General features: G+C 40.0%; 1 protein-coding gene across 1 annotated transcript; it reads left to right on the top strand.

Moving 5' to 3' along the window:
* Window positions 1-4,158: 4,158 nt before the first annotated feature.
* selenok (selenoprotein K) lies at window positions 4,159-19,890 on the top strand. The gene is made up of 5 exons (XM_033969954.2): window positions 4,159-4,227; window positions 5,679-5,769; window positions 5,852-5,926; window positions 11,183-11,281; window positions 18,331-19,890. The coding sequence occupies exons 1-4, from the start codon at window positions 4,209-4,211 to the stop codon at window positions 11,274-11,276; spliced, it is 279 nt and encodes a 92-aa protein (XP_033825845.1). The 5' UTR covers window positions 4,159-4,208; the 3' UTR covers window positions 11,277-11,281; window positions 18,331-19,890.
* Window positions 19,891-22,763: the final 2,873 nt, after the last annotated feature.

The raw sequence follows: 22,763 nt of genomic DNA, 5'->3' as shown, positions 1-22,763 counted from the left end.
GTATAGAAAAAATGACCAACAAAAGTAGCCTACTTGGTATGGAATCTAGGAGGGACTTGGCTTTGTTTTCGTTGAACGTGGCCCATCACAACCCTGTTGTCTGCACACTTATTTATTTATTTATTTATCTTTATTTATATAGGGATTAGAGAACTTTTCTCTCTTCTTTTTCATGGGCTCCCTATTTAAAATACAAGACAAACAAGTATACGACACACCGTCGCAGGCATTAAAGCCCCATGACTAAGCTTTTTTTTAATTGATTAATTAATTAATTAATTAATTTGTTAATTTATGTATTTATTTATTTGTTACTTTATTTATTTAGTTAGTTAGTTAGCTGTTTATTTATTTATTTGTTGAAATAAAAGTGCTTCAATATTTCATTCAGATGGGGCTGCTGGACGACTGAATGGCCTGTGAACGAGTCGTGACTTGTATTGTATGGGCTAATTAATATGCACATTTACCCAAGTTTTCTGCTAAATATGTATGCAAATGTACACTGTTACTCAACTGACTGTGGTCACAATACAGTGACCACAGTCACAGAGTGTAAAAACAAAGAATTATCTTTTTACATTATGTAGTTTCTGAGAAAAGTGATGTAAAACAAATGTCCTCATATGTGGACATTTTAATCATTTTGACAAAACATTTGAACAATGAATTGTAAAAACTATTTATTAAGTGCCTGGACACAGCAACATGTGTCCTGAATGTAAAAACAAAATGAGAAAAAATATTCTAACATTTAAAACTTTTTAAAATATTCTAAACTGAACATTTTTACATTGTTGCTGTTTTTGTTGCTGTTCTTCTTCTTCTAAGAGTTTGCATTGTGGCCTAGACAACCCAACATGTGTTGTCCACACATGAGGACACCAGGTTAAACCGACCTGCCTCTGCATTTTATAATGTACAAATAAGCCCACTGTAGCCAACTAGAACACCTTAAAATCTACCAGAAACCAGGAAAACAATGTCTAGATTTCATTCTAACATTCAAAAATGTTCTGGGGGAGAGAACTTACCTTACATATTTGTCTGTTGTTATTGTGGCTGTGTTTGTGACATTCTGGATGTTTTCAGTCTGATGTTCAGATAAACACAAATACAACTGGTCAAGATGAGAGCAGATTCATAATGTGCCAAATGTGAATCGCCAATAGCTGAGCCAGGGTACATCCATTATAGGGGGCCCCGGCCCTGAGACAAATTCAGCTTAGGGCCCCTGAAGGCTAGGGCCCTGCCATATCCCAGTCCAGCTGTTCTTCAGGAGAGTCCAGTCCTGTGCCCAGCGGCAGTGGACAAACACACTGATCGAACATTCACAAGGAGAACCACAGTAGGTAACCTCGAGCTACCATCAGCGCGAGTTGTATTTTTGGACACTTTCTTGTGAGTTTTAACTGCAGCGGGAGCGCTCCGCTGTGGCTCGTGCCGCGCGGGAGCCGTGCGCTCCAGGAGCCGCTCATCTGCTCCTGTGGCCACAAGCCTCCTTCTCTGTGGAAGCCGGGCTGGTTATGTTATCCTGGACTCATCTCTGCTGGCTCATGTCGTCCGCTCCTCGAGCTGTCCAAGACCCAGTAAATAAAGTTTACTGTCCTTTCTGTGAAACCTGCGTTTGCTTTATTTTGGTGCTGGCTAAATCTAGGATTTCAGTGATTTCTACCCCTCAGTACAGGAGGGGCGCTGGGCCACTGTGGGGATGTTAAAGACAAACATTTTTATTCCAGTTCCCACCACGGCCCACTGGGTACACGGTGTAGCAAATGGAAATAAGCCCTAGTTTTCTTGTTTTATTCGTGATTTTAAATTGTACTATAGCTTTCTAGTTACAATGATCACTGGAAGTCTGCTAGAGCCACCTCCCACCTCATCAAATACTGTTGTTTGAAGGGTTGCCTCAGATGCTTTTATCATTTATTTTTATAATTTTGCGTGTTCCCTTTGTCCTGGAGTAGGCCTAGTGTTTGTCAGCTCCTTTTCAATTGATGGACTAATATATTTATTTTATTTTTTTGTATTTATTTATTTTAAGAGTCTTGGTCATAGACTGTGTAGGCCTATATAGTCTAATCATGCTCAAGGACTGCTGCCGCCTCAGGCTCAAAGTAGAACGTATTCTGGACAAATGAGAGCACCAAACACACATTTCAGCAGGATTTATGTTAAATATTTGCGCTGTATGATTATTTGTCCATCCCTCCATTTCTTCCTCTTACCCGGGGCCACATGATGGCGCTAGTGCGTCTGCGTCATTTCCTCCACGAAGAAGCACGAGCCAAAATGGCGGCCTGTGGTGAGCGCTGCTTTCCTTCCAGTTATTCTGAAATACAAATCTTTTAAGTCATTTATTCCAAACAAAATGCCTACCTTTTTGAACGCATTAATAATAGTTTGTGCTTATGCTTTTGGAAGATCTTTAGCCACCAAAAATAGCTTTGCACCATCTCATATATGAATTTTCTGGTCTCTTAAATCCAAATGCAAATAATGCTTTGTATGAATGGGTTTTCTTCCCATATGCTTTGTCTCTACAGAATCACTTCAAACCATCCCATCTTATTCTTAATAAGGTGCTGCGACGATGACAGAGGAGGAGGACGCCAGCTCAGTCTCCTCCATGAGTGACTTGAGTGAGTTTGAAAAGGGACAGGTCGTGGGGGCCTATTTGGGGGGCCGCTCTGTGCAAGATATTTCTGAGATGTGCAACGTATCCCGCTGCACCGTTTCAGAGATCCTCGATACATATAAACTACATCTGGAACTAATGCCAAGGCTCAAGAGGAAGAGTGGAGGGGCTACAGCGATGAAGACGAGGAAAAGAAATGAGGCACAAAATGGACAGAGTAGGGAGAAGAGACTGCTGAATGAGGAGATGGACGAGGAGACAGAAACAAAAAAGAATTTGGAGTAAAGCACAGCCCGGTAATGATGTACAAGAGCCCACAGAGGATGGACTAGAAAAACAAAATATATAAATATATATTCGAAAAATGGTTTTAACTTTCTATTTCCATGGAATCATGCAGGTGAAATTCCATCTCCAGAACGTTACATGCTATCACTTTAAGCTCCCTAGCAAATCCAGAATGATATTTCTCCTAAAGATGACCGTGCAGTCAGATTAGTTTATTTCAGTGACATGTGAAATAAAGGATCTCATTTACTTCCCTTACTTCAGATCAAGTCTAGTGCTTTGCTCATTGATTCTGCAGAAGTATGTGATGTTTTTCAGTTCCCTGTGATTTTTCTTTCCTTTCTTTTTTGCACATAAGCAACATATTTGTTTTGTTCCAAACAGACCATGCGTAACCCGGACTGGCTAATCCACCTGTCAAACCCATCTGACATTGGTGAGATTTACTGGTGGTCAGACTCACATATTTGTAAAGTTTGTATTCTGGATCCCATTAAAAGTCTGTCTACCATGCATTTTTCCACTTTGTCCTTGTGCATGAGACATGTCTTTATACAGACCAATGACTTAGAGTGGAATAGATTTTATTGTCTTGATAGCATTATTTTGCAGATTTTGGTTATCGGCCACAAAAGCAAGTTATACTGAAGATCATAGTACATTTAAAATCCATTATGGGACATGTATTGTTGTCAGTTATGCAAATGTAATCCCTCAGTCATCCAGGTATCAGCTGTCGCAAAAGAAAGTCAAATCAGTTCAAGTCAACTGGACAGAGTTTTCGAGTGAAGATGTTTTGCTGCTAATCCAAGCGACTTCTAGAACTGGACAGATTTGATTTTATTTTTTTTTTTCCCTATGCAGTTATGCAAATGTAATGTTTATTATTTGCTTGTGTGTCTCCTAGGAGCTTGTTTTAAAATATAATTATTTGTATTTTGTTTGTGTTGTATTTTATTTGTTAGTTTAGGGTCTATTTGACCCTACACCTAACTCTATCCTCATACATTGTTGGGTTGGTTCAAGAAAATCTATCCTTTAGTAAAGCTCTGTGCTGGGCTATATGAATTCAATTATAACAGACAATTGAAAGATAGTATAATAATACTGATATAATACATATACAATCAAATATACAGTATATATTTCATTGTACATGGCAAAAACAAAGTACAAGAAAAATAATATTAAAATCAATCAAATTGCGCCTGATTGCGTAAGATGACGTATCTAAAACACGCCTGAGCGTGCGTGCTTGCGTCATTCGTAAACACAGCTGAAGATGGTATACGTGTCCAACGGTTAGTGCTTTCTCTTATTTCTTTCAATATAGTTCACGACTTACACCAACTAACGTGTTCAGTGTTTGATTTCAACTATTACTTACAGCTTGTGGTTTTGGATTCTGAGATAGTTCTGTAAAGGGACCACCCAGCATGGAGCTAACCATGCTAACAGTGAGCGGTTAGCATGTTGGCTATTGGCTGTAGATGTGATTGTAGCTGGCTATGGCAACTGGAAGAGAAACAGGAACAGATTAGATCAGATCTTTTAGCTGCTTTGGTTCTAGGTATGTGCCGTGTTATTTTCACTTAAACGTGTTTGGTCCATTTGACTGAAGAAGTTAGGAAACCCATTCCATTTTGTGTCTATCAAGTATCAACACGACTAACTTAGGGCCTGTGGTGTCCTAAAACGATATCAAATTAGCTAAATCACCAGCTTCTTTATATAAACTTAATTTCCCTATTTTATGTCGCTCTGATTGTATTTGTACACTTGATATATTAGAGCTTAAATATGGGATCAAGTGAACGTACTACTGCTGCTGCTGCTGCTTTCATTTTAGGCACTGACTTATTTTGACCTGTTGAATCTTGTACATAACCGACAAACAACTTAACGCTTAGAATATTTTTGCTGCTAAATACTGTATACCAACATGATAAAATATACGGTTGGAAAAAGCTTAGATGTGCCAATGTAATCTGCCAGTTTTGGTTGCAGTTTTGTCATTGCCTGTTCAGACTTAAAATGAAATGTCACAAAACAATTTGCTAAAATATAGAAACACAGTTAATATTAATGTATAAGGTATATACTTAAATTTAACTGTGACTTTTCAAAATTCTACTTCAGTGTTTTTGTTTTTTTGTTTGTTTGTTTTTTTTACACTAAGTAACATTTAAGAAAATATTTGGCATTTGAGTTAGTGTTAGTATCAAAAATCACATACTAATAATCGAAACTAGATAGTCATTGTAGCAAGTATCCATACTAAAAAGTCAATTTAAAAAGACAAAACTTTTCCTTAATAGCTTTAGAATGATCTTGAGCTTTATCAAAACAAGTATAAAACCCACATATATTAGTATAGGCCCATGAACGACTAAGGAACCTGCCTGGCCGACTGAGGGGTTACACAGATATTAGGCCATATGGTAATATAAAACTAAGTACTATGATTTAATTGAAAATCACATTCTCTTGTCTAAAGAAAGAGTATTTTTAATTATCGTGGTATTGTAATCGGTAGTGAGTATCAAGTCTATTCCTGAGTATCAAAATTGAGTTTAAAATTTTAGGATTGTGACAACACTACTTCCTATAACAGTTCTAAACAAGGACTAACCCAAAGAAAGACAAGAAAGTGTATTAAATGGACTAATATCTGAATTGCAGAGGAGCCACTTGGAAACCAAAATGGTCATATATGAGTTCTCAGTAATTGTGCCTGTCCTGTTGATTGTAGGCCAGATGTTGGACAACAGGACTCAGTCTCCATGGAGACTGTCTTTGCTGTCAGACTTGTTCTGGGGCGCAGTGGAGTTCTTTTCTCTCTTGTAAGTATCACAGACAGCCTATGCTACTACAAATTCTAAGTATTATTGTATTATTAAAACCACATGTTGTTGTTGACTCCAGTTTTAAGACAATCATCGACCCAGATATGTCCAAGCATGGGACGAGTGCCACATCCCGGTGCAGTGATGGCAGAGGGTGAGCAATCAAAACTGCTTTACTAAATGCATTAATACTTTGTAGTGGCATCACGCTCTGGGGGTTCTGTATCTATGTTAATGGTGGAATGTTCAGCACCTACCATGGTGACACAATGCACACATTATCAAACACTGCCAAATAAGTTTTTACTCAAGAAAAAAACCCAAAATGTTTATAAATTGTTTATCAAACTAAAAACTAAAGATGCTGAGCAAAGATATAAGACATATAACAATAAATTAACAGATATAATTAGAACTCGCAAACAGTTATATTATAAAAGAATGCTATAGGAAAATAAAAACAATATAAAGAGAGCCTCCATCCATCCATCCATTTTCTTACGCTTATCCGGGGCCAGCTTGCGGAGGCAGCAGTCTAAGCAGGGGCTCCCAGACTTCCCTCACCCCAGACACGTCCTCCAGCTCTGCCGGTGGGAGCCCCAAGAACCTGGGACATACTAAATAGTGTAATTAAATTGGGATCAACAAAAGCTCTGTATCCCAGTGACTTTGATTATGTAAATGGGGTTATCATAACTTGAAGAATATAGTTAATGGCTTTAAGAATTTTTTTTGTAAATATTGGTCCCGAGTTGTCGCTGAAATCCCAGACCAAGCCAAAATCCAGCGTAGAGAAACAATAATCAGGAACCCTTATTCCTTTTTCTCTCAGCAACCAACGAACGCGAAGTCAAATATGTTGTCCAAAAATGTAAAAATAAATTCCCCACAGACTGTCATGATATCGACATGTTATTGGTCAAAAAAGTCATAGATAACACTGTAAAACGTCTAACCCATATATGTAATTTATCTCTTCAGTCCTGCTGTTTCCCAAACAAAATGAAAATTGCAAAAGTGATACCACTATTCAAATATGGAAATAAACAAATTCACAAATTATAGACCAAATTCACTGTTGCCTCAGTTCCTCAAAATTCAAGGAATCTTGGCTAGAAAAGTTTGTCGACAAACATCAAATAATAAATGACAGTCAATACGGCTTCAGAGCAAAAAGAACCACTTCCATGGCAATAATTGAAGCAGTAAAAGAAATCACCAATGCACTGAATCAAAAGAAGCATGCAGTTGGTGTCTTTATTGATTTGAAAAAAGCATTCGCCACAATTAATCATTCAATCCTGGTAACCACATTGAAAGATATGGTATCAGAGGAGTAGCTGGGGACTGGCTAAGAGATTAGTATGTTTACATGGGAGAATACTCATCTGAATACCTTGGCATTGCTTGTGGTGTTCCCCAGGGTCAGTTTTGGGACCCATACTTCTACTTCTACTTTCAATCTTTATATAAATGATATATTTCATGTATCACACTTACAAATGTATTTATTTATTTTTTTATTTATTTGATAGGGACAATGCACATTAATGAACATTGGTATAGAACAGATGTAAATATGCCAAATTTTAGCTACAAAGCTAGTTTTCATCCGTAGTCCCAAGGCAGGCAAATACCGTATTTTCCGCACTATAAGGCGCATCGGAATATAAGGCGCACCTTCAATGAATGGCCTATTTTAAAACAAATTTCATATATAGGGCGCACCGCATTATAAGGCGCATAGAATATAAACTACTGTAGTAGCTGGGGTTGTGTTACGCATCCACGAGATGGAGCTGCGCTGAAGGGAATGTCAACAAAACAGTCAGATAAGTCAGTCAAACTCACAAAACAAGTTAATGCATCACAATATAGTAACTCTGGAAATAGTGCAAAGCAATAACAATAACTCAACGTTGTTCAAACGTTAATGTCCATATTCACAATATCTCCAGCCTTGTTTAGTTGTAAACACGTGAAAGAAACGCGTAAAACTCACTTTTTCAGTTCATTCCTCATTCATGAATCCGTCGAGTTCTTCCTCTTCAGTGTCTGAGTTGAACAGTTGGTCGAGCTCATTCAAAGTGCCCGATTCCGTCTCGTCAAAATCGCCATTATCCGTGTCGCTGCTGTTGTCTTAACAGTTTAGTGACATTTCCTGCCTTCGTGAAACTCGGACCACAGTTGAGACTGATATATCAGCCCAGGCGTCTGCGATCCATTGGCAGATTGTGGCGTATGTCGCCCGGCGCCGTCTCCCCGTTATCCCTATAGCGTCGGATCCTGTCGTTGCAGATACAGCGGGTTGTGGACTTTCCAGCAGCGTAACTCCGCGCCCATTCGTGCTTCATGTAAACTCAAACAGCGTCTCAAAGCGGAGACACGGGGCTATCTAAATATTTTACCGTCATTACTGTAATCTGCCTCTGTTGTCCTGAAGGTGTTGAATGAGAGCGCGGGGCTGCGGGGATTTTCACTCATTTATTCGACGCGTAAAAGAAAAAATACGGATGGATGTGTAAAATAGAAGTAGTTGTGTAGAAAAAATGCAGCAAATGCTGATACTTCGTTTAACATGATTTTTATGGCTAAAAAAGAACAAAAGTCTAGGTCTAGGTGAGCTATACTGGTCCACAGTGTGCTCAGTCCTTAAAGGGTTATTACCGCTATTACTTCAGCGACGCCTCCTGACTACGGGTGTCATAATTGTCCAATATTGATCCATATATAAGGCGCATCGGATTATAAGGCGCACTGTGGGTTTTTGAGAAAATTAAAGGCTTTTAGGTGCGCCTTATAGTGCGGAAAATATGGTACATAAAAAATACAACATGAAATACAAGCATCACAAACAAAAGTAAATAAATATTGAGTGTGTACAAACTTAAAAACCTATCTAGCTAGTAATTATGGACAGCAAATTATCATGGAAAGCCCACATCCAACACATAAAAACTTAAATAGCCAAGAGTATCTCAATTATAAATAATGCAAAACAATATCTTGATCACGATGCTCTCCGTACACTATACTGCTCACTGGTTCTCCCTTATTTCACATATTGTGTTGAAATATGGGGAAACAATTACCAATGCTCAATTTACCCATTCTTCTTATTGCAAAAACAAGCAGTGCGGATCATTCACAAGGTTGGTTTTCTAGATCACACTCACAATCTTTTCATCCAGTCCAAACTATTACAATTTCTCGATCTTGTAAAATATTATACTGTAATAATATTATTAGAAGCCTTCAATAAGTTACCAAGTAACGTGCCAAAGTGTTTTGCTCTTAAAGAGAGAACTTACAATTTGAGAGGCTATGGAAATTTTATTCTACCTCTTGTTCGAACCAAAGTTTCCGTGTGATTGTATGTAGGGTAAAACTGTGGAATGCTCTGGATTTAAAACAAAAGCAATGCCAAAGTATTCATAAATTCATTAAATTAAATTTTTATATAAAGACATGGTCTGGTCTGTATACACAGAGAGGCCAGTTTAAGTATAAAGTCATACTGCACTTTCAGTGTTGGTTCCACCTTATGCTTATTGTTTCTTTACCATCGTTGGTATGTTTTTCTTTCTGTTACAATTTGGAAATGCCTCACAATAACACAACAACTGCATTTGTGTGTGTGTGTGGGGGGGGGGGGGGGGGGGTCTGTGTGTGTGTTTTCTTTCTTTTTCAACTGAATAGGAAGGTTAAACAAAGCATTGAATTTATATCTTAAATGAAGACAGAGATTTAATAAGTTTTCTTCTTCCCACTACTTTTTGAGCTTATATAAGGATTAATTTGTGAAATGTGCTTTAAGTGTACCCGATACATGTACTCAGAATAAATAAATATCCTTATTTGTTTGGGATTGGCTACACAAACTTGACATATTAATCTTACGGTTTGGAGACCTTGCAACTATTGATGGCTTCACTTTCTGAAGCTAGTGTGAAAAAAGAAAATTCTCTTTTGTTTGTTTATACCAACAGAGAAAATATTGAACTTTTGTTGTTGTTTGATGTGGACAGGCCCAGTAATTAGAGATATTAGCCATAAATCATGTCAACACATTTGCAATCTGACAGTTAAACAGTTAATCGGGGCATGTGTGGTCCATCTGTATCGGAAAAATTAAAGGACAAAAATATCACAGGGCTGAAAAACCAAGCACTCTTGTAATTTGAAGTAAATTTGATTTTATTTGTAAAACGTAGGTGATCAATAACCTCCTTTGTTTCCCATGAGCCAAATATTTGTCAAACAATCATTTCTATACCCTTTAGAGGAATTTGTCTTTGACTTGGGACTTTACTTGGACTTGAGACTTTTGACCTGACAAAACAAAACAAAAAACCTTACAAAACAAGGACTGCACACTGTGTCCCTACAGGGCACAGAGGTGTGTGGGCTATAGTTTCTCCTGCAGAGAAGCTAACAGAAAGCATGAAGTGCTGCTAACAGCTACTCTGTGGTGCTGTCATAACGCCAATATTATTTCCCACCTCCTAAACCAGGGTTCTCCACCTTGGGAACTACTAGTAGCTCCCCAAGGGATTTATGAATTATATGTATTATACAGAATAACTCAAAATAGATTTTGACATGCCTGTTATCATAATAAATGTATCATTTTGATACATAACTCTGTTCACTAATAAATGCATGATGGTTTATGTTTTATAGGTGTGTAACTATACCTCTTGTCTTTCTTATATCAGCACAACTTCTAAAATGAGTAGCTGTCCTTTATGTAAAAGTAGCTAAAGTAATCCCTGTCACAGAAAAAATATGCAATTACACACTTAAAGAAAGCAGCTGAGTTAAATAAAAGCCATCCAGCAATTCTGTATATATAAAAAGTATCCAGTAATTTGATATGAGATTTTAATCTTGTTATAGTTTTTTCCCTTTTCATTTACCCTCTGAAGTTGTATTTAGAGTGATTTATGCAGTGACTTGTGAATAAAAAGTAATCTTTATTCCCCTGTATTCAAGATGTCATTGCTCTGATCTGTCTGTATTTCCACTGCCAGCGGTATACGCCCAATGCTCTATACTTACTGTCTTCTCTCATTTTTTTCTGTAATTGGGGCTACACAAAGCATCCCATAGTCATTTTGGTACATATGAAACCGAAATCTGCTGGTCATTACTGTGATCTGCTGCTCTCTATAGGAGGTGCCCACAGCATGCAGCGCTTTGTTGTGATGACATTTATGACGACGTTGCCTCCCATTTGGCACTGCAGTTTTCTGAGGCGAAGTCAGCTGACTTGTTTCATTTTTTTTTAAATTACATTTTTAAACAATCCAATATGATAAGCCACATCTCGCATCACATTTGTTATTCAACTGTTGTGTGCTTGGAATGTCCATAGTACTCAACCATTGTGGTTTTCTTCCCCCTGCAGTCCCCCAGGGCCCCCTGGTGGCAGAAGAAGGATGGGCAGAATAACACACGGAGGAGGACCCAATGCTCCACCAATGGGAGGAGGAGGAGGATGAGGAAGGTACAACCAACTAAACTATTGTCAACAGATGATCTGACATTTATTATAAAGCCAGGTCGAATACGTACTGTAAAGATATTGCAGACAGATGATTTTTTGGGGGGCTATATTTCATAAAGACATGTTTGGCAGTAACTCCTATTTGCTGCCTTATTAAGAAAGGATACCGGTTTATGTAATATAGCTGAAATAAAAATATGATAAATTTGATTAAAATCTGATTCTAGAGGTCTATGTTAGTGTAAATAGTTGGTAAACTGCATATGATGACCTGCCTACATTATCATGATCACTGTCATCATATCATATTATTGCTTGACATTTATACCATGCAAACATTTGACCTATAACAAACTTCAACGCGATATAAAGATACCAAATTTACATGAATCGTGATAAAACTGAAAGCGTGATAATTTTTTGGATGATAATCCAGATTTACCACAAACATGTTTTAATCCTGTGTTCTAAGGTCATTTATGACCCCACAAGCAACTTTGTCACAGCAGAACAATGGCCCAATTTTCAACCCATTTGATAAAGAAATGACAGTTGTTCATTTTGATGATTTTTATTTTCATTGTATAATAAGGATTGTATGAAAAAAAAAAGTTACAATGAAGTTCCTCTGGGGTCAGTTTGACCCCAATTTGTTTCTCTTATAATTTATAATATAATTTTGAGCTGATACCATATTTACCTTACATTATATATATATATATATATATATATATATATATATATATATATATATATATATATGTATAAAAATGCCAAAAGGCCTTGTTTTAGGGATGGGACGATATTACAATTTTTATTATGACCGAAATAATCATGATTTTACAATAATTATTAAACCAGGACAGTATAATGTCCTCATATGTGGACACAAAAAATTGTATTGTGGCCTAGACAACCCAAAATGTGTTGTACTAATATGTAGACTCCAGGTCCTAGGAGGTTATAGGTGTTCAGATTAATTTATGATTGTGAAACCATGTGCTGCTGCTAGCAAGCTGTGCAAAATGTTGTTCAGCTAGCACTAACCTAGCGATGGCTAACTAACACGAATTACATTCAGTTGTTTATTTCATATGGGAAGTCACTTATGATGGATATTTTCAGCTCAAGTTTGTCAAACGATAAAGGATGGTTTTCTCGTAAATGTGCATGTAAGCAATGTTCCCTCTAATTTTTCACGAGTCTGAGCAAACACACAAACTCCCTGAGCGTCCCATGGACCACTGTGAGCAACATCAGACGTGCACACTGTGGTCATCAGATGTGCACATTGTGGTCATCAGATGTGTGCACTGTGGTCATGCTGCATCGCATCCATCCAAATTAAATGGTTTATTAAAAGAATCAAATTACAGCATTTACATTTCTGTTATAAGATTTTTAATTAAGTGCTTTTTCCACTTATACAATGAAAATGACAAATCTTGCTCATGACCTGTGTAGTATGTTAATGCTATTGGAAGTATAAATATTTAATTTTAACTATGGCAAAACATGAACTTCAACCAAACCAAGACAACTGTAAACTCCAATGTTGAAAACACACTTAACATTTTTATGATAAAGCTCTGACTTGTATTATGAGTATAATCCATTGTGTGAAGCTTTTGCTGTGACTGAGTGAGATTGTCCTACTGTGTCTGGAGACAGTCCGTTAACTCTTTTTCAGTTTATGACACGATCATTTGATTTTTACAACAATAAACTAGTGACAGTCAATGACCAATACACACTGAGAGGAATCTGTGTCTGCACAGCTGCTCTATTACTGTACATTTATATAACATATCAAAACACAATGTATAATGTGTATTTGTACATAAAATATAGTCAAAACAAGTGGTATGGGTCAAAATAAATATATATTTACAAACCACACACTGCAAACAGTGAACAAACACACACACTTCAAAATGTGAACAAACACACACTGCAAACTAAAAACACACTGTACATGTGACAGTGTGACAGTCATTCTGTGACAGAGGTTGGACGATCGAGTCCCGCTCGGACCAACTTCTGTCATTGTGTCCTTAGATCTGTCATCGTGTCCTTAGATCTGTCATTGTGTCCTTAGTTCTGTCATTGTGTCCTTAGTTCTGTCATTGTGTCCTTAGTTCTGTCATTGTGTCCTTAGTTCTGTCATTGTGTCCTTAGGCAAGACAATTCGCCCAAGTGGTGTGTGTGTGATGATTGGTGGTGGTCGGGGGGCGCAGATTGGCATCAGCTAATGCTAATGATTACACATGATACACATCTGACCCACAATTAAGTCAATAGCAGAATAAACCACGTTTACCGATCAGGAACAGCATCCAGTCCATCAAATCATAAGGTCCTCTGCTCCTGAGTCCATCATGAGATCTTCACTCGGTTACACGAACCGCTCCGGGTCCAGGTGCCTCTAGTTTAACTTGTACAAACATCCACAGTGTCCTTGGTCACGTACTTCCTTTGTTTTGTCCGTTTCGTCATGTTTAAAGCGCAAAACTGCAGCTAAACAGCGCGTTAAATTACACAATTACACGCGCGTAATTTTACTCGTGGATCTTTGCCCGAGGACGGGCCGTCGGAACGTTAAGGGGTTAAACACTTAGAATCATCAGCGAGTTTTCACTCCACATCGGTCACATCGGCCGTGTCTCAATTCGCCAAACTGGCCTTAGGATCACCATTCGAAGTGTGTGTCAAAGGAATGTGCAGTTATTGCTAGACAATAAGAGACATTATTATCATTAGAAATTATTACTGCAATAAGAATAATGTAAGAATGTTTGTTTCTATTGTGTCAAAGACCAAGAGAAACATAAAGTCAGAAGAGTTTAATGATCCACACAGGTAATGTGAACAATGAAGCAACGGACTCTGAGGAACAGACAGAACAGACAGAACAGACAGAACAGAGTCCTGAGACGTGCACAAAATCTTCACGTGTTCCGGTACATTCCATAGGTCTGCACTCCCTGGTGGACACGTGTCATTTAGTAAATCAAGACACTAATTTGATGTAGCTGCACTGCTAGAAAATCCCTCACAATAATAATATGGAAAGAACTGGCACGGCACAGAAGGGAAACAGCGCCCTCTACTGTTATTAAAGTGGTGAAGCCACTGGACAAAATACAGAACCATTAAACTGAAATATCCCACTATATGTACAACTAATCAGTGTCTCTGGTTTATAGACTATGAATGTGAAAATGATACTGTTTCCTCTGTCTCTGTTATTACGTTTTCACAAGTAGCTGAAGTAGCTACAAATGAAAAAAAATCACCTTGAATGTTATATTTGCCTATTGATATTCAAATAAATAATAAATTATTAAAAATAACGTACGTAATGTAGGTATCGTACGCTCAAAGACAGCGGTGGAAGTGTGGTCCGTGGTGTGGGCCTGTCCCACTTCAGCAAGATGGAGGCTACACTGAGGAGGGCACATTCTCGACCGGAACCTTCAAACTACACTTTGAAGAGTACTTCGAATGGACCCTTCAAAAGGTGCATTTGGCGAATTGAGACACGGCCATCGGCTAAAACTCTGGTAGCAGCACATGAGGACGCCTGTCAATGGCGTGGATAAGCTGCGCAAACACGTCTGTGAATCACATAATTGTCTGGAGCAGCTCTTCCCCGGTCACACTCACTGACTCACACTGAAAATAGCGCAGAATGAATTGTTCTGTGTTTATTTTATTTTCAACTCCGGTTCAATTTTTTTGTGCACAGCACAGATTGGTCTTGTTTTTCAAATCATTAATAATTCCACACATCGGACTTCGCCTTCTTGAGTGGAGACTAAAAATGTGCGCCGTCACTGGGATCATGACGCACTCACCATTAGCCATGACGGTGATGAAGAAACATCCCCTATGATAAAGCGCCCCCTTGTGGATAAACACCAGAACTAACATCTACACATTGTATTAAACTGGAAACATGAGGCAGTCTGGTGCTGTAAAGGCGATTATAAATGTGAGAGATGATCATGATTATTAAAAAATGCCACAAACAACTGCAGACCTTTTTTATCGCACTTAACGATATTATTGTATATCGTCCCATCCCTACCTTGATTATGTGAAAAAAAGTGAATTTTTTACACTATAAGGCCCCATAACACTGAAATTACATGACTGGGACATGTTGTCTTATGGAGGTACAGGTCTGTGTAGGACATGTTGTCTTATGGAGGTACAGGTCTCTGTAGGACATGTCTTATGGAGGTGCAGGTCTGTGTAGGACATGTCTTATGGAGGTACAGGTCTCTGTAGGACGTGTTGTCTTATGGAGGTGCAGGTCTCTGTAGGACATGTCTTATGGAGGTGCAGGTCTCTGTAGGACGTGTTGTCTTATGGAGGTGCAGGTCTCTGTAGGACATGTCTTATGGAGGTGCAGGTCTCTGTAGGACGTGTCTTATGGAGGTACAGGTCTGTGTAGGACGTGTTGTCCTATGGAGGTACAGGTCTCTGTAGGACGTGTTGTCCTATGGAGGTGCAGGTCTCTGTAGGACATGTCTTATGGAGGTGTAGGTCTCTGTAGGACATGTCTTATGGAGGTGCAGGTCTCTGTAGGACATGTCTTATGGAGGTGCAGGTCTCTGTAGGACATTCTTATGGAGGTGCAGGTCTGTGTAGGACGTGTTGTCTCATGGAGGTGCAGGTCTCTGTAGGACGTGTCTTATGGAGGTGCAGGTCTCTGTAGGACATGTCTTATGGAGGTGTAGGTCTCTGTAGGACATGTCTTATGGAGGTGCAGGTCTGTGTAGGACATGTCTTATGGAGGTGCAGGTCTCTGTAGGACATGTCTTATGGAGGTGTAGGACATGTTGTCTTATGGAGGTGCAGGTCTCTGTAGGACATGTCTTATGGAGGTGCAGGTCTGTGTAGGACATGTCTTATGGAGGTACAGGTCTCTGTAGGACGTGTTGTCTTATGGAGGTGGAGGTCTCTGTAGGACGTGTTGTCTTATGGAGGTGCAGGTCTCTGTAGGACATGTCTTATGGAGGTGTAGGTCTGTGTAGGACGTGTTGTCCTATGGAGGTACAGGTCTCTGTAGGACGTGTTGTCCTATGGAGGTGCAGGTCTCTGTAGGACATGTCTTATGGAGGTGTAGGTCTCTGTAGGACATGTCTTATGGAGGTGCAGGTCTCTGTAGGACATTCTTATGGAGGTGCAGGTCTGTGTAGGACGTGTTGTCTCATGGAGGTGCAGGTCTCTGTAGGACGTGTCTTATGGAGGTGCAGGTCTCTGTAGGACGTGTTGTCTTATGGAGGTGCAGGTCTCTGTAGGACATGTCTTATGGAGGTGTAGGACATGTTGTCTTATGGAGGTGCAGGTCTCTGTAGGACGTGTCTTATGGAGATGCAGGTCTCTGTAGGACGTGTCTTATGGAGGTGCAGGTCTCTGTAGGACGTGTCTTATGGAGGTGCAGGTCTCTGTAGGACGTGTCTTATGGAGGTGCAGGTCTCTGTAGGACGTGTTGTCTTATGGAGGTGCAGGTCTCTGTAGGACGTGTTGTCTTATGGAGGTGCAGGTCTCTGTAGGACATGTTGTCTTATGGAGGTGCAGGTCTCTGTAGGACGTGTTGTCTTATGGAGGTGCAGGTCTCTGTAGGACGTGTTGTCTTATGGAGGTGCAGGTCTCTGTAGGACGTGTCTTATGGAGGTGCAGGTCTCTGTAGGACGTGTCTTATGGAGGTGCAGGTCTCTGTAGGACGTGTTGTCTTATGGAGGTGCAGGTCTCTGTAGGACATGTCTTATGGAGGTGCAGGTCTCTGTAGGACGTGTTGTCTTATGGAGGTGCAGGTCTCTGTAGGACGTGTTGTCTTATGGAGGTGCAGGTCTCTGTAGGACGTGTCTTATGGAGGTACAGGTCTCTGTAGGACGTGTCTTATGGAGGTGCAGGTCTCTGTAGGACGTGTCTTATGGAGGTACAGGTCTCTGTAGGACGTGTTGTCCTATGGAGGTGCAGGTCTCTGTAGGACATGTCTTATGGAGGTGTAGGTCTCTGTAGGACATGTCTTATGGAGGTGCAGGTCTCTGTAGGACATTCTTATGGAGGTGCAGGTCTGTGTAGGACGTGTTGTCTCATGGAGGTGCAGGTCTGTGTAGGACGTGTCGTCTCATGGAGGTGCAGGTCTGTGTAGGACGTGTCGTCTCATGGAGGTGCAGGTCTGTGTAGGACGTGTCGTCTCATGGAGGTGCAGGTCTCTGTAGGACGTGTCTTATGGAGGTGTAGGTCTCTGTAGGACATGTCTTATGGAGGTGCAGGTCTGTGTAGGACATGTCTTATGGAGGTGTAGGTCTCTGTAGGACATGTCTTATGGAGGTGCAGGTCTGTGTAGGACATGTCTTATGGAGGTGCAGGTCTCTGTAGGACATGTCTTATGGAGGTGTAGGACATGTTGTCTTATGGAGGTGCAGGTCTCTGTAGGACATGTCTTATGGAGGTGCAGGTCTCTGTAGGACATGTCTTATGGAGGTGCAGGTCTCTGTAGGACATGTCTTATGGAGGTACAGGTCTCTGTAGGACGTGTCTTATGGAGGTGCAGGTCTCTGTAGGACATGTCTTATGGAGGTCCAAGTAAGTATTCATGTAAATGAGGTCTTATGAGATGCATATTTCATAAAAGTTCTCAGGCTGGAGTTTGAATGAAGTTGGTATGAAAGGCCAAACACAGAAATGTTCAGAGTCCCATTGAAATGAACGGGGAAATGGTTGGGCTTTTTGGTATTAGTACATTAGCCTCAAGTCAGACTAAAAATAGAGCCCAAATTTATAAAAATGTTATTTTATGTCTGAGTTATAAGAGGAAAAACACTGCTCAAATTGACCCCAGAGGAACTTCATCATAACTCTGATATATGTACAGTAAGAGTGTGGAGATGAAATGACAGTATGAAGCAGCTTTTTCCTTCTTCAGGCATTCTTGTAAGGCTCTTGTAAGGCCTCTAATGCCTCTTCCAATAGTCAATGTGCTTGTACCAGTGTTGTGGGAGATCTCTAACATGTCTGCCTCTACTCTGTAGGTAAACGCCTGCACTGCAAGTGTAGGCGTGGGGGTCCAGAGCTGACAGTCCAGAGCTGACAGTCCAGAGCTGACAGTCCAGAGCTGACAGTCCAGAGCTGACAGTCCAGAGCTGACCCCTCTCTCTCCAGCTGCCTGTGACCTACAGTTTATGAAGCTGTCCCGGGAACTCCTCCAGCCAGGGTCCGGGCTGGCCGATCAGCAGCTACACCCTCCTCCAGCCTCTGCACCTTTCTGTTCTATTTATATTTACTGATATTGATACTTTGCAGTGACATCGTGTATCTCCACTGGCAAAAAGTTTATCTTGTACTATAGTGACTTAGACTAGAAAGAGCTGATTTAGTTAAAATAAAGCTCATATGACATCTAACTTGAATAACCGTAGTGCTTTCAGTTGGTTTCACGCCCCCAGCGAATGTTGATGACAACAGCTGCAAAGTATCAATAGACCCTTTAAAAATGTGTAGACTAAAACATTTGAAACTCCAGAATGGAGGCAGCTGGAGGTCAAAGTGAAGTGAAACAATGTGATTTCAACAGGGAAACTGGGGTGAAGCACAGATTATGACAAAATATGAAACAACAAGGTGGTTTTGGCAAATGAAAACCACTCCGATACATTACCTCAACATTTACAATAGTCATTTATGTGATTTGTTTATTTAACAGGAGATTATGATAGGAAAATACATTTTTTAAGGTTGTACTTAATGTTGAGTGCACACTTTTTTTGTACTTCATCTACAGATATATCACATACTTTATCACAAATAATGCTTTTTCCAAAGCTCAAATACAATTTTGGTATGCAACGTTTTTAACGTTTTAACCTCCCCCAAAGGAGTGTGTGAAATAAATTCAAACAGGTTCTAGAGGTGACCACTTTGTGTCATTTATTTTAGGGGTCTAGTGGGTTCTTTTGCTTATGGAGCAGATCAGATGTGGAACACACTGCTGCTCATATACAAGAGCTCTCAACACTGGCAGCATTCTCAAAAGCTTTAAAACAGTGGTTGTTCGAGGGTCAAATATGTCACCATGTAAAACAAAATGACATTTTTTTATTAATGGGTTGTTCTATAATTGTCTGTACAGAGTGTGTGTCGTGTGTATAGTGAGTTTGCTTTTGTGTGATTGTTGCTGTTCTCTTTCCTGTCAACTGTTTTAACATCAACCTGCCGAGGGACTGAAGATGGAAATTAGCCACGTTGGCTATAATCTTTACATATTTACATTTTTAAATATTCATTAATATGTGCTGCCCCTTTTCAAAAAATTTAATTCCATCCTTAGACACAAACTGACATTTCTACCCAGGAAATTCAAAATTGTAGCTTATTTTTTTGTAGTAAAGAGTTAAAACCATTGACAATAAGATCTGATGTTTGGAACTGCAGTGTTCTGCTTCATTTTGCCTCAGTTGCCTTCATTCTGGAATTTTGAACATTCTGATGACGGAGCATTTAAGAGTCTGTAGAGAACACACAGGACACACTTGATTTCATGACGGTTGTAGTTATAATTTGATCATTTTGGTTCAATAAATGTTTGCGCTGTTAAAACATTTGGCGAGTTCTTTTGTCCTTTGTGAGTGAACTGGTAGATTTTCAGTGGCATGTATTTATTCATATCCATGTGATGAGCATTGTTTCCATATCAACAATTCAAAACTAAATATTCAGTCTTTTATATGGCCAAAAGACTTCAAAATGTGCCTGCTCCACAAGCCCACAAACAAGTGTGGAAAGCTCAAAGTCAAGGGAAAACATTATTCAACATTTGTTAATGTTTAAAAGGCCACCTGTGTAATCCCTCAGGCACCAAGGTCTGATCCAGAGTAAAAGACAAAAGTTGTAGGAGTGAAGACGTTTCACTCCTCATCCATGTTCTGGATGAGGAGTGAAATGTCTTCACTCCTATAACGAATGTATATATATATATATATATATATATATATGTATATATATGTGTGTGTATATATATGTGTATATATATGTGTATATATATATGTGTATATATGTGTGTGTATATATATGTGTATATATATATGTGTATATATATGTATATATGTATTTGTGTGTATATATATATATATACACACATATATATATACATATACATACATTCAATTCAATTCATTTTATTTTTGTAATGCCCAAAATCACAACAGTTGTCTGAAGGGTGTTCATGTTTTGGTTGATGGGGGAAACCGGAGTACCCGGAGGAAACCCATCCAGACACGAGGAGAAACATGAAAAACTCCACACAGAAAGGCCTGGGCGACCCGGGGATCAACCAAACCTTCTGCTGTGAGACATGAGCCACTCAGGCACTGAGATATACACACAAAAACACAACAACAGGAAAAATCAGACAAAACAAGAAAAATCGGCCAGGCGAGGAGGAGGAAGACCAGACGAGGAGGAGGAGAGCCAGGCGGGGAGGAGAGGGAGGCGGGTGGAGGAGGGCCAGGCGGGGAGGAGGAGAGGGTCCAGCTGTCATCGGGGCATCTGAAAGAGTTACACTCCACAGGGGGAGTGGGACAGGGGACAACATGTGAATAACATTGCTGATGAGAAAATAGGAGGAAGCAGAGGATAGTGCTCAGGTTGCCATACTTCCCCCAGCTAGTTACTCCTACTGCAGCCTGTCTTATCCCGGGTTTTAATGTCCCTAACTCCCTCACCATGTAACCTGGTCTATACCGAAGAGGAAGGTTTTAAGCCTGGTCTTAAATACAGAGACTGTGGGGGCCTGTTTAACATCAGCAGGGAGTTGATTCCATAGCACAGGAGCTTGGTAACTGAATGCTCTCCCTCCCACTGTACTTTTGGACACTCTAGGAACCACTAATAGTCCTGCATTCTGAGAGTGGAGTGCTCTGTTTGGCTGGTACGGGACAATAGCATCTTGCAGATAGGATGGGGCCATACCGTTTAGGGCTTTGTATGTCAGGAGGAGGACTTTGAATTTGATTCTAAGCTCGACAGGAAGCCAGTGCAGATATTTTAGTACAGGACTGATGTGGTCTCTTCTTTTAGTTCCTGTTAGGACTCTGGCCGCTGCATTTTGGACCAACTGGAGGCTCCTTATAGTACTTTATAGTACTTTATAGTACTTTATAGTACTTTATAGTACTTTATAGTACTTTATAGTACTTTTGGGGCAGGCGGCGAGCAGAGAATTACAGTAATCAAGTCTGGAAGTAACAAATGCATGGATGAGTTTTTCAGCATCGTTTTAGGTCAAATATTTCTAATTTTAGTTATATTTCACAGGTGAAAGTATGCGGTTTTACAAGCTAGGTTTATATGGGCTGTGAATGAGAGATTTTGATCAAATAGGACTCCAAGATTTTTTACAGTAGGGCTAGAAGCTAAACTCACATTGTCGAGTGAGATTATCTGGTCTGACAGAGAATCTCTTTGACCTTTGGGACCAACGACAATGACCTCTGTTTTTTCAGGATTTAAGAGCAGGTAATTCAAGGTCATCCAGGTTTTGATGTCCTTCACACAGACACTGAGTTTATCTATTTGATCAGTCTGATTTGGTTTCATTGATAAGTACAGCTGAGTGTCATCAGCGTAGCAGTGAAAATTAATGCCATGTTTTCTGATAATGTTTCCCAATGGCAACATATACAGAGTAAATGTCTGTATATGGAGCGGCAAGTTGCGCTTAAGTGACGCTGCTGTTTTGTCCTCTTTTTTCTGTTTTTTTGTTGTCTATCATTACTTTACCCTGTCCGCTGCTCGCACCGTGCGCGTGCACGTGCTCCACCGGCGCCGGGACTTGTGTCTTGCTCCGCGCGTGTGTGCGCGGTGGACCTGCCCTGCTCCTTGGGCGTCAATGGACTAAGGACATTACACGGGACACTGACCATCTTGACACTCGTACAATTTGACTTTTGTTGTTGGATTCCTGTGTACGTGTGTAGATCTAGAATATCATTGAACCTATTTTAATATTCACTGTGTTTGTTTCAGGAGCTGAGTGTCCGGTCTGGTGTTGGTGGTGGTTCTTCTGGTGGTGGTGGTGGTTCTTCTGGTGGTGGTGGTGGTTCTTCTGGTGGTGGTGGTGGTTCTTCTGGTGGTGGTTCTTCTGGTGGTGGTGGTGGTTCTTCTGGTGGTGGTGGTGGTTCTTCTGGTGGTGGTGGTGGTTCTTCTGGTGGTGGTGGTGGTGGTTCTTCTGGTGGTGGTGGTGGTTCTTCTGGTGGTGGTGGTGGTTCTTCTGGTGGTGGTGGTTCTTCTGGTGGTGGTGGTGGTGGTTCTTCTGGTGGGGGTAACACTTTTTATTTGCAGTGCACTGTTTATTTGCGTGTGTTGTTGTTGTTTTATTTAGATTCCTCCTCAGTTGCTCCGTGTGTGGGTTTTTATGGGTGTTATATGTAGCTATTAGGTATGGGACTTTAATAAAGCATTGCATTTT

Source organism: Periophthalmus magnuspinnatus, chromosome 7 (assembly GCF_009829125.3).
Source record: "Periophthalmus magnuspinnatus isolate fPerMag1 chromosome 7, fPerMag1.2.pri, whole genome shotgun sequence".
Classification (NCBI taxonomy): domain Eukaryota; kingdom Metazoa; phylum Chordata; class Actinopteri; order Gobiiformes; family Gobiidae; genus Periophthalmus; species Periophthalmus magnuspinnatus.
The sequence above is the reverse complement of the archived record's forward strand: the minus strand, read 5'-3'. Positions and strand labels throughout refer to the sequence as shown.